The sequence below is a fragment of the Micropterus salmoides genome, unplaced genomic scaffold (assembly GCF_014851395.1).
Source record: "Micropterus salmoides isolate LMB-PRFRI ecotype aquatic unplaced genomic scaffold, ASM1485139v1 Ms_hic_scaffold_17, whole genome shotgun sequence".
In the NCBI taxonomy this organism is placed as follows: Eukaryota; Metazoa; Chordata; class Actinopteri; order Centrarchiformes; family Centrarchidae; genus Micropterus; species Micropterus salmoides.
The window spans coordinates 9484409-9497155 of NW_024040817.1; the positions used below are offsets into that span (position 1 = coordinate 9484409).

Consider the following 12747-nt stretch of genomic DNA (forward strand, 5'->3'; position numbering starts at 1 on the left):
TACAATAAAATGAATATTTTTTTATTAATTCAATACAGTTTAACTTTATGTTGCAACAATAGTAGTGCTCTCATTAAATTTCTTGTTTAAAAAAAAACAAAACAGGCATCACTGTAGGCATGTTCTGCCATCCAATATCATTTGCCATTTAAACCTGAATCAATTTATAAAATCACATGTGGTTTGTCACTGTTGAGAAAGGCAGACATTTGAGGAAAAGTGAATGTATTAAAATAACATTTATACTTCCGGGGGGGGGGGGGTTGTCTATTATGGCCATACATTTCAGGTCAAAGGTTAACTTGTATAGACTCACATTTCAGCAGAATAACCTTCAGCTATCGAGTGCTGAGGCACAACTGAATTGGGACATAAATACCCAAGATGCTGTAATTTCAAGACTTTGCAATTTGGGAAATGGATTTGGGAAAAACAATTAAGTCACAGATCCTAAATCAGCACTCAAGGCACAGACCTGTTAAATTAGATTTGTGGTACCTTTGTTGTCCATTGTCAAAGGTTTCTGCAAAGTTCATGTCTGGAAGAAAATCATCCAGGTCAGTTTGGTTGTGGACTGAACTCTCTTTTCAGTGTCCTAGGCTACGCCTTTCGACTCTCATTGACACCCACAGGTCTTAACCACCATGTTACGATGTTTCTTGAGGATGACATTGTTGTTGTCGTCATAGAAGAGGACAGAGATGGGGCTGAGCTTTGTGGGGGCGCAACATGCCTTTGGAACCTCATCGGGCTTCAGGAGGTGGACCTGCCACAGGAGAGTGAAACAGTTAATAATTACAATAGGCATTTGCACCAAGCAGTGGAAGAAGTACTCAAGTCCTTTATTTAAGTAAAATAACCAATACAACAACTCCTGCATTCAAAATCCTACTTGAAGGATAATTTTCACATTTTGGTGTCAAAATGACTTGTAGGATTTGTAATCCGTGCAGTAGATCGTTTCAATTGGCAGCTGCAGCAACGTATTCTTTCAGGGCAACTGTGCCCATCAAAATTACGTCCACACAAAGTGGTTAATTTTGCCACCGGCAGGTTCAGAGTTTGAGGTGTCTGACAACATCATGGAAAAGGATCCCTACGAGTGACTCCCAGTGTCTTGTTTTTAACAAGAAACAGAAGTCTCGCTCAGGGACAACTCTCACTCTGAAATCTCGTGAGAGGTGAGTCGTTGCAGGAAGGTGCTGGTGGAAACATGAGTCAGAGAGGAGTTTGTTGTGTACATAAAGGAACTGCCAGCAAGACTTTTATTTCCTAACGTTACTCCAACACAACAAAGTCCTCTCTCCAACCCTGACTCACTGTCATCTTGTCCCTGAGCAAGGCTTTTGTTTCTTGTTAAAACAAAGGGTGTCACCGGGTATTAATTGTAGAGATCCTTTCCATGATGTCAGACACCTGGTAACAGTCTGAGCCCGGCGGGTGCAAAAAGCGGCTCTTTTTGTGGACGTTGTGACAGGCGCGGTTGCCCCAAAGGAACATGTTGCAGGTTCTGGCTGAAAGCCATCTACTGCACACATTCCAAAACTTTTTGTAGCTACTAGTCATTTAAACACCGAAATATGTGAAAATAGGGCCCAGGTTTAAAAATAGGCTGAAAATTAGACATTTAGAGGGGAAATCTCTCTTTGTAACACAGCAAGGGGCCCAAACTAGACACACCTTTTTTTTGTAATGTATTTACATTCCACCACTGAGTGCTGAATTATAAAACATTTGTGCATAATATTTTAAGAAAACAATATGGGTTAAAAAACTGAACAGAACTGAAGGTAATGCGGCAGATATCCATGTCCCTGACATAATCATGTAAAAATTTAATAACTGTTCAAAATACTGTACAAAGCAGCGTAGCCCACAGATAGAGAAGATGATTACTTCTCTAATAGTACTGCAGCATGTGGTACGTTCTTATTTACTATCTTCTTTGTGAGAAGAAAGAGAGTGTAAATGTGTGTGTCATCACTGTACTTTTTATATACTGACCACTTGCTGGATGAGGGCGTGATTCGTGGCATTCATGCAGGAGCCCAGAGGATAAAAACACTCTCCGTCACAGTAGTATGCTGAATATCCAGTGGGGGCCAAAACCCAGTCCTGAGCAGAACCAAAGGAATATATTTGATGATCAACAGCAACAGGCAGAAAAATCAAATGTTATTTGTCATCTATTAAATATCACCACCACCAGAAAATAAGGAAGGATCATAGACATGGGCCTGTATTCATCAAACTGCGCAAGTGCTGAAGATAAACATAAAATACTTGTATATGTAAAAGGTTTTTTAAAATTGGTTAGAAGTTAATTCTGCAGAACAGAAACAGAGAGACACCTTCTTCATACTGGAAGAAGCCGTCAGAAAGAAATACTTAACAATACATAAGTATTACCATCAAAATATACTTAAAGAATGAAAAGTACTAAAGCAAAATGGCTCATTTCAGAAATCAACTTTAAGAACAACTTATTGAGAGATTTCCCCTAAACATCAATGGTACATGTTTAACTGATCTGTATCTATCACATGGTGATGTAAGGAATCATTTTAGCTCCAGTCAACAAATCCTCCACTAAATAATGTTTTTCCTCCTCTTAAAAAGCAGCTTGAACAAAGATGTAGAAAAATAAAACTAGATGAAAAGAGCTAAATTGACCTGAAGCCTCACTAATAAAATCCTGACTGTTAAATAAATGCAGTAGAGTGGAGCTGACCTTCCATCCGAGGTCACTGAAGCTGACGTAGAGTTCGTGTTTTTTACAGGGCTGACCTCCACTGTTGGCAGGACTCCGATCTGAACAGGAAAGAAAAAACATTTAGTAAAATCAAAGCCACTGAATAATTCACTTCAATGTGATAAAAGTGATCAAAGTGAAATCAATAAATCCATTAAGTGCTCGGACCACACTTTCAATATTTTAAGGTTTTACATTGATGAACTTCACCATCAATACTTCACATCTCAGCAAAATTTCCTTTAATTTAAATTAATTATCTGCAATGTAAAAAGTAGTCGAATTTTCTTAAGGACATTTAAATCCATGACAGATGATTTCCAATTCACCAGATTAAAACATTTTAAATCCCAAAACCTTGTAAGACACAAAACAACAGGAGATAATTGGTGTGTTGAAGTAACAAAATGTGGGGGCTGGGAACCTAACTATGGATGCTGGGGACTGGGAGGTCGTATTTGGGTTTCTTCTTGCGGGGATGTGGCTTGACAGCCCGTGGCGGCCGACAGGGAACCTGACTCTCCCTGAAGAAAGTCACCATGAAGGGCTGTTTGGAGCGAGGGCCCCTGCGTCCCACCAACCCGATCCAGCCTGCAGACAGGGAGCGGTCTGGGAGAGGAAACAGACAGTACAGGTGCTGGTCATATAATTAGAATATCATCAAAAAGTTGATTTATTTCAGTAATTCCATTCAAAAAGTGAAACTTGTATAAATGTATACATTCATTCCACACAGACCGATATATTTCAAGTGTTCATTTAATTTTGATGATTATAACTGACAACTCATGAAAACCCCAAAATCAGGATCTCAGAAAATTAGAATATTGTGAAAAGGTTCAATATTGAAGACACCTGGTGCCACACTCAGCTAATTAACTCAAAACACCTGCAAAGGCCTTTAAATGGTCTCAGTCTGGTTCTGTAGGCTACACAATCATGGGGAAGACTGCTGACTTGACAGCTGCCCAAAAGACGACCATTTCTAAAAATCCTTTTTTTGTATTGGTCTTAAGTAATATTCTAATTTTCGGAGATACTGAATTTGGGATTTTCATTAGTTGTCAGTTTTGATCATCACAATTAAATGAAATAAACATTTGAAATATATCAGTCTGTGTGTAATGAATGAATAGAATATCCAGGTTTCGCTTTTTGAATGGAATTACTGAAATAAATCAACTTTTTGATGATATTCTAATTATATGACCAGCACCTGTATATGCTGACCTTATTTAAATTAAACTATTTCAATTCATCTTAATGCAAATCGCCCAGTGGTTGAAATTAAAAGAGGATTATGATGGTTCTGTGGTGCACCCACCCTCCTCTGTCTCCACATAAAGACGTATGCCCAGGTTGCTGCGTGGGTGGAGGAGCCAGTGGTTGGAGGCTGAGGTGACGTCGAAGGCCAGCCAACCTTCCTGTCCTGCAGGCACCGACTGCATATCCAGCAGCACCAGCTCTGGCTCTCTGAGGGAAAGACAGAAAATAATGGAAATTTGATCAAACTGCTAAATTGAAATAATATTACTGATGTCCTGCTTAAGGTAATAAAAAAACAAACATTCAGTTTTATTTCTACTTGGAAACTTTCAAATAAAATATTCAGGCAATACTTAAATTTAAAAGATGTCCAGAGGTCTCTTAAATTGGCTATGAGTAGATCCTAGATGTCCACAGAAACAGAGGTAAGCACACACCTGACACACATTTTTAAGTGATTGTACAAATTTGTCATTGGTCACCCTTTCAAAATAAAAGCTGGCACTGTCTGTTTGCAAAGATGCAGTGCTCTCGATCCCCGCTGCACTTTGGGATTCAGCCTATGTAGACAATCTTTACACTAATGGACTTTAAGGCGTGTTCACCGGCGAGTCCATGAGGGCTTCGGGCTGTCCCACTGTCAAATCGTCAAGTGCATCAGGGCTTTAAGGATCCTATCCTTAATTACTAGGCAACACCACTAGTGTATTTTGGATCAGAATGAATGAAATAAATCTTTTTAATTTTTATTTTATTAGTTATTAGAGATCTAGCGTTTAGTACATCTCTTGCATGTACACCAATGTAATGGAATTGTAATACTAAATTGTTAAAGTACAAACAGTAAAAACATTAAAATGCTAAAGAAGGCTTAAGGGGGATTTCCCAAAGGCTCAGATAAAACATCCAATAACTTCAAATAAACAAAACTAAAAACAGATAGTGAACAAGAAGAGAAAAAAACAGCAGGTAAAAACACATAAACAAGAGGTAAGTTAGAAGTAACCTGTGTTTGTTCTCTCGTTGGATCTCGTAGACAGAGATGTGCAGTGTTCGGTTGGCCCTCTGGCCCATCGTCAGGGTCTTATAGATACGAAACTCTGCTGCCGTCACTGTCTCACCCTGAGGGAGGGGCGTCAGATCAAAACGAAACTCCTTCCAGTACGGACGAGGCTGCAGGAGGTCACGCTCCTGCTCCACTGCACAGAGAGAGAGAGAGAGAGACATTTCTAGATATAGGACATTTCATGGAGAGAAGATACGAGCAAATAACTGACTACACAACAACTCCACCATGAAGACTTTGAAGATTGATAATGTTTGATTTTTTTTTGTCTTAAAACTGACATCTGGCACATGAGGAATGTTATCAAATTTACATTTACACAATTTTGAGGTACTTTACTTGAGTATTTCCATTTTGTGCTACGTTATACTTCCACTCCAGCACATTTCAGAGTGAAATATTGTAGTTTTTACTTCACTCTTGTCATGTTTCAGTTATTAACAGTTCCACCTAAGAATGATTTACCCTCTGAACGTCTCAGATGGTTTCTATTTGAGGCCGAAAGAGGTAAAAATATTCAATAAATCAGAAGACAGCAAAGATTAGAGAAACATTCAACAAGTTTAAACATATTTGTGCAGCAGAACTTTTACTTTTTATTTCTTTAATCTTCCATTAATCATTTCACGACCCCTGAGATTTATCGGGTGACCCTTTGGAGAGGGGCCTTTCTGAGTCTTATATGATCTTAAATATATAATATCTTTGTGATTTGGAGTACTGTTTGGATAAAACAAGAAATATGAAGACAACTTGGACATTTTATATTGATAAAGTGATGAAGCCTAAAATTACATTTAAAAAACTTCCAAAGAAGTACTGTAATGAAAGAAAAAAAAGTTTTTAGTGATGGAATAAAAACGTTCTATAATCTGGAACAACAACAGAGCAGGAATAATATTTAAAGTCAAGTCAAAAAGTTTCACTTGCCAGTTTAGTTGCAGAGTCTGAGAGAGAGGAGTGAGAGGAATCAGATGGGAAAAGTTTTAGTTTAAAGCAGATGTAAGAAGAGAAAATGTGACGAGTGTGAAGGTGTCGAGGAGATGAGCTCACTGGAAGATGAGTCAATGAAAGGGACACAAAGGGAAGTGGTGGAAGAAGCATTCAGGCGTTTAACTTGCAATACAACTATGTAAAAATACTCCAATACACCTCCAGCACTGAAACCTTTACTGAAGTAAAAATCCCCAGATAAATGTAAAAGTAACAAAAGGAAAAGTAGTCATTATGCAGAAAATGCCCCCTTTGAGTGTTTATGTTTATCTTTTATGTTTATTGGTGATGGTTAATATATAAACAGGAATACTGTCAGGGGTGAAGCAAAGTGAAATGGCATATAGTCCTACTGTTGTGTAGTTTAATCTATAACAATATATAACATTTTATAAGCTAATTCAGTAACTAGTAACTATATCTATCAGAAAACTAGTGGAGTAAAAAGTACAATAGTTATCTCTGAAACATAACATGGAAATACGTGAAGGAATATTAAAACATTTTTTGGAAATATGCCTATTTGCTTTCTTGCTGAGAGTTAGTGAGAAGATTGATATCACTTAATCTCCACACTAAATATGAAGCTACCATCAGAAGCCAGTTAGCTTAGCATAAAGACTGGAAACAGTAAAATCAACCTACATGCACCTTTACTGCTCACTAATTAACACAGTCACTGTCTGGAGCCCAGCCTTTGTTTTTCTACAAATGAATAAAATGTGATATAAAGAGTTAATTACGGAGGTTAAGAGGTGCTGTTGGGTGGATTTAGTTACACAGAGCCAAACTAGCTGTTTCCCCCTGTTTCCAGTCTTCATGCTAAGCTAACCAGCTGCTGGCTTTGTCCTGCAGACCTGCAGGGTGGTATTCATCTCATCCAACTCATCAGTGTATTTCCCAAAATTATTCCTTACAAGTTCAGTAAAGTACAAATACTTAAAGTAAAGTACAAATACTTCAAAACTGTATTTAACTACAATGCTTAAGTGAATTTATTTAGTTACATCCAACCACTGGAGACGCATATTTCCACTCTTTCTCACAGAAGATGAAACATGACTTTATGTCCTGAAACCTGCAGAGTGGAATATAAATAAATATATACAGTATAAATGTTCCCTACCAGGTTTAACTATGCACCAGTTCTGCACTTTATTCACCCAGAGAAGATTTATGAGGCCTGTGCGCTCTTTTTCGCCAACATGCTGCATCACACACCACTGAAAAAGATGAAGGTGACATGCCTTGCTTAAAGGCATCCCGACAGCTTCTATTGACAGAGTGGAAGACGTGATGCTCCACTTCACTCTGCCAAACCTTTGATTATAACCAACAGAAGCAAAAACTTGAAGAACACACTGACTGGAAAAAAACGCCACAGAAACACGTCCTCTTAAAGAACAATATGTAAATGATGAGGTGAGCTAACAGCGCGCACACACACGCGCACACACACACCCCTTCAACAAATCTAAACATGAAACCGAAACACCAGCGCAGTGTGTGTCCTTGTGGAACCCCACAGGGACACAAAACAGCTCTGGTCACTGGGGTTTGGCGAACACACACACACACACACACACACACAGAATGCATTGTAAATAGAGATACTAAGGACAGGACACCCCTGATTGTTGGGCGTGCTCATATCAGCACACACACACACACACACACTGCAGTAATTAGAGACACTTAGTGCCCTGAACCGCAGCAGCTGCTCAGCACACACACCACTAATTGCAGCCCTGCCCGGTATTTTTAGAGTCGCTCCCTCCACAGCAGTATTTTCATCTCGCTTCGGACCGTTAGCTTTTTTTTTCAGTGTGTGTCAGTGGGGCCTTTAATTCTAACCAGCTGTGTCTTCCCATTACATATGCTAGGAACACACACCCATGCTTATTTGATTCAACTTACATGAACTACACACGTTGATTAGATTAGTCATAGAAATAGAAACTAATTATACCATATCTGCTGTGGAGAACATAAGAGTAAAATAAATGCAATATGTTGAAGGTCTATAATTCTCTGCGTCACACAATTAGCCTCTAGTTAGTCCAGGTCTGTGTGATGTGTTCAGCTATTTGTGTCGATCTGATGAGGTTTAAAGGGTTTCACGATAAAATAAAGAGCTGTTTGAAAGGCACCCCTAGCGTGCACTGTGGATCACTATTAAAGGCATGAATCACCTTTGAGTCACCTTTGTTTACAAAATGGTGGTGGTTTGGAGGATGTAATGAAATGCTGTGTTTTTGCAGTGTTGACTGATTAATTTTAGGGTGTATTTTTTCCCTCCTAAATAGAGCTGAATTGAAATCTTTAATTTGATGTTCATTAAAGACCCCGAGTAGAGAGAAGAGATGATGTTTCCCACGGTAAACTGGGAGCATATCACCGTGCCATTCCAGAAGAGCTGGAGGAAGGAAGCCATTCAGAAGAGGATGTTTAATTTTTATGCCTTGACAGATAGGCATCAGTCCGGCTGTGGTTTGGACAGAAGCACGAACACTCACACGGAATCTGGAAGGCAAAGTTTAACAGTATTTCTTATTTATTTAGTGGCACAATTAACAATTATTTTTCAATGAATCTGCTGTTCAAATTGCTTGTTTTGTCAAAGAACTGTCCAAAACGAATTTAAGAAGCAAATTTCTACATTTTTTCTTGGTTGATTAATCGGTCATCAAAATTGTTGAGGAATAATTTTCTGTCACTTGATTTAGAACTGTATATTTTTATTGACTGGTGAACCAGCAGAAACCTCACAGAATAAAACATGGATGAGAAGATCTCAACTGTTCTGGTTAGGTTTACTAATCGTGTAGTGTCCTCTATCAAACATCGTACCAGAGATCTTCTCAGTGCTGGAAAGACTTCACGCTGCTCAGCTCAGTTTGGCTGCAGCAGCAGTGGAGCGAGGCTGGTGGATTTAGGAATGCTGGGTTGAAATGGAAACCTACCAATATAGTTCAACCATACTGACATTTGGTTTTAATCCTCTCTGTGGGGGTGAATGTTTATGGAAATTTGCACAGCAGAGAAACTAAAACGGTAGCACCGACATGTCACTGTCCGTGTCATCAAGTTCACACACAGTGTAATTTCATCCTTTCTGAGTTTACGTTTTGTAGCCAAACCGCGAAGTCAAAAGCTGCTCTGTCACTGCAACTGATGATAGAATATTTTGTCTCTTTAAGGTTAAAGGAATAGTTTGATACTTTGGGAAATACTATTTATATTTGGGAAATTGGCAACTTATTTGCTTACTTCTCAAAAGTTAGATGAGAAGATTGATACGACTCTCATGTCTGTCTGCAGGTACGAAGCTGCACCTTGCAGCCCTAAGCTTAGCTTAGCACAAAGACAAGGGGAAAACAGAGAGCCTGGCCCTTCAAAATATAACACAATTGATTTACCAGCACCTCTAAAGCTCACAAATTCACACGTTATATTTTGTTTGTTTCATCAATACATAAACAGAAATGTCAAAACATCAACTTGTGGTTATGTGTTGGACTATGTCTTTAGGAAGTCACAGCACCCGGCCAAGAAATAGTTTGGCACGTGAAACTATAATGTGTTTTTACACTGATTTCTGTATGGATTAAACAAACAACATAATAATGTGTTAATTAGTGAGCCTATAGGTGCTCAGTGTTTTCCCTCCAATTTTTTGACAACCCCCGCACACCGAGAAAGAATGACAAAAAAATATAGCTAGCAAGAGCTCATCACTTCAACAAACTCTCAGAAGTGCAACCGCATCGGCAGATGCACAAGTACATTTCGTGACTGTGTGGGCAAAGTCAGATATTCGGTTATTAATTTATATATTATTTATTAAATTAAAAAGCTGCATCTGGTCAAGCTTTGTAAACAAGGAGGAGCGCTGTCCACATCCCTCAGTCAGACCCACTTATACTGTGTGTTCAGCAGCATATGGAGGCTGTCAAGTAATAACCTGTTTAATAGGGAACAATTCATAATGCATGTATTGCAACAATGGATTCATTTTGAATTTTCCCTATTAAATAGTTTTATAGTATTTTAATATCTTACTGTTGTAATATTATATTTATTGTGAACTGTCTTCATAAATAACTGCACATACATTTGAATATTTCTATCAGCATATTTGCATGATACATCAAATTCATTGAAATTTCAATTGTAATATTTTCTTATGGAATTGTTGAAATTTTATACACGTGATTAAACACTCTTTATGATGTGCTTAAATTTTTAAACACAGAATCTGGTAAAAATTTAAACAAATCTCATAGGGCCCTATCCATGGTCTTGTTACCTAATATCTGCATGTAGAATATATATATATATATATATAATGTAGCAAGCGTCATCACAAGGTGGTAACTTTGGCGGTAAAAATGTTGAAGGGGAGCGGAGAAGGTGACGAGCCTAAACAGGCAAAAATTTGTGCGCAAGGTCTATGATGACAACATGTATCAGTAACGCTCCTGCTCTGCGACACTAGTAGTTTCAGGGAGTCTACCACCCTCCCTGAAAAGAATCCAAAGGGAAACATTGGTGCTGGCAGGTATATTTTGTTACCTTTGTTTCCAGTCTTTATGCTAAGCTAAGCTAACCAGCAACTCCAGCTTCATATTAAATGTACAGACAGTGAAGAGTGGCATCAATGTTTTTAATCAAGCTCTCAGCAAGGAAGTAAGAACTTGTTTTACCCAATATGTCAAACTATGCTTTTAAGCTGCCAGGGATCACCTACCCAATGGGAGCTGCGTTCATGGACTAGTTTACTCACCCAGGTTGACGAAGCTCATCACTGTGTCGGCCTCGCTGACCACCGTGCCCAGCGGCGGTGTGTGCGTGCTGAGTGTCGGTGGGGCTGCGTGGTTGACACGAGACAATCTTTCTGCCCCTCCAAACTTCCCCATGCCAGGTCCGTTGATAATAATTTCATTCCCTTCATCCTCCCCATCAGCAGACATGGCGTGGTACAGATCCAGCATGAAGAGCGGTGCAGAGGAGGGCGGTCGTAGCGGCGGGTGGGGTCTGGGTCGCCCCGGCAGACCCAAAATGGACAGGATCTCCTTCTGCATCTCCTTCTTCTCACGGCCGCTGAGCCGCCGGAAACTGGAATGGACCACGGCCTCGGCCTGCTGGCTCCACAGGGAGAGAATAAGCAGGAGCATCAGGGGCAGAAGGAGCAGGGTCCTGGGGTAGAGGAGAGGCTGGTGGGGTCTTGAGGTGGATTTGATCCGCTGCTGCTGGAAAACACTGCTGCTGCTTTTGCTCATGTGCTGCTGTTTCATCTTGTTGCAAAGACAAGAGAAGCTATGGGAGACGTCTGAGGCCATGGCTGCTCTGGTTTGGTGGCAAATCAAGATTTTTACTCTCACAAATAATCAGCTGAACAGGTTTCTTGACTTCAGTTTATCTTCGCACCAATGTTTCCAGACTGACAACCGCAGTGTTTTCTACTCGCTCCAGTTTGTCCCTTGACTGTCTGTCCTCCTGTGTCAGAGTCACCTCAGTGAAATGCAGCGCTGATTTATGCCTGATGTGTTTAGAAGAGAGCTGGCTCTGGACGGGATGTGTTTACCGCCTTAAACTACCTCTGTTTATCTCTCCCTCCCTCCTTGCCTTCCTTGAAGAAGAAAAAAACTCCTCACCCTCTGATCCTCTTCGCCCTCACCTCTTTACTCGTGCACCAGAAGAAACAGAGATAATGAGAGTGAGGGCATAATTACAAGCTTACAATGTGTTTTGAATATAGACAAACAATGCCTCTGTGGAAGATTGGTCTGCGCTTTGAAGTTGTAAACTTGGAGAATGGAAAGCAATTTCAGTGATGAGCAGGTGCTGCAGAGATTGGAGTGAAATTTGAGAGCTGTGTCATCAGGTTTGCTCCCAAATCCTCCTTGAGCTCACGAGGAAATAAAGTTCACACTTTACAGTGAGTCAACGTTCAACAAGATACATCATGAGAATCGTCTCCTGTGGAGCAATCGCTGCTGGAAACTTTTATCCAGTCATCCTTGAGTACTTATTCATCCATTCAAGACCGCTCCCCACCCACACGTCTCTGGGGTTCCAGATGTCTTTCTTAATCCAATTTACAACAATGATAACTCCAGGAAATTGTTTCCTGATTGTAATCCTTGGGAGAGGCGAGAGGTTTCTTCTACAGTCTTGTGCACACTCTCAGTGCCTGTTGGGAGTGTGTGAGCATCTAAAAGCAGAGCTGTGCAGCAGTGAGAGTGTATCCTGTGTATGAAGGTTAGAGAGTGTAACAGTTGTTCTTAACCAGGAGGGAGTTTCCCTCCCAGCCTCCGCCTCTCAACCTCTTTCAAGTCTTTAAACTTCTCTCCGCTGCCCTGCATCTCATCATCACCCCTCCCCGTGGTCTCTCTGGGAGACCTCATCTCTCTCTCTCGCTCCTTCTTACCTCCACCCATCTATCTTTTCATCTCCTCATGACTGCTTCCTTTCATAGCTACTCAACGTTGAGTTTCAGGCGACTTGGCGGGAAGGACGTTGTGGCCTAGTGCCCTGTTTAATAGCAACTCCACTCAGAACTAGCATCAGGGGCCAAAGTGGATTTTAATTTCTCAACAAATGTCACAGTGTATGGAGCGCGAAAACTCTAGCAAGTTATCAGACAAGTCAAAAATCTAAGCGAGTA

General features: G+C 40.1%; 1 protein-coding gene across 1 annotated transcript; it reads right to left on the reverse strand.

The window, feature by feature from the left end:
* Positions 1–12318, reverse strand: bmp8a (bone morphogenetic protein 8a). The gene is made up of 7 exons (XM_038724258.1): positions 10864–12318; positions 5025–5217; positions 4077–4225; positions 3182–3361; positions 2732–2811; positions 2005–2115; positions 1–766 (listed from the first exon to the last, which is right to left on the reverse strand). The coding sequence occupies exons 1-7, from the start codon at positions 11417–11419 to the stop codon at positions 617–619; spliced, it is 1419 nt and encodes a 472-aa protein (XP_038580186.1). The 5' UTR covers positions 11420–12318; the 3' UTR covers positions 1–616.
* Between the last annotated feature and the right edge of the window lie 429 nt (positions 12319–12747).

Bases quoted from the DNA above. Each gene is read 5' to 3' on its own strand.
- bmp8a (XM_038724258.1), bottom strand. From the start codon at position 11,419: ATGGCCTCAGACGTCTCCCATAGCTTCTCTTGTCTTTGCAACAAGATG. The intron at 5,218-10,863 runs GTGAGTAAACTA...CTCTCTGTGCAG, and splicing joins GATGAGCTTCGTCAACCTGG to TGGAGCAGGAGCGTGACCTC. The intron at 767-2,004 runs GTCAGTATATAA...CTCCTGTGGCAG, and splicing joins ACGCCCTCATCCAGCAAGTG to GTCCACCTCCTGAAGCCCGA.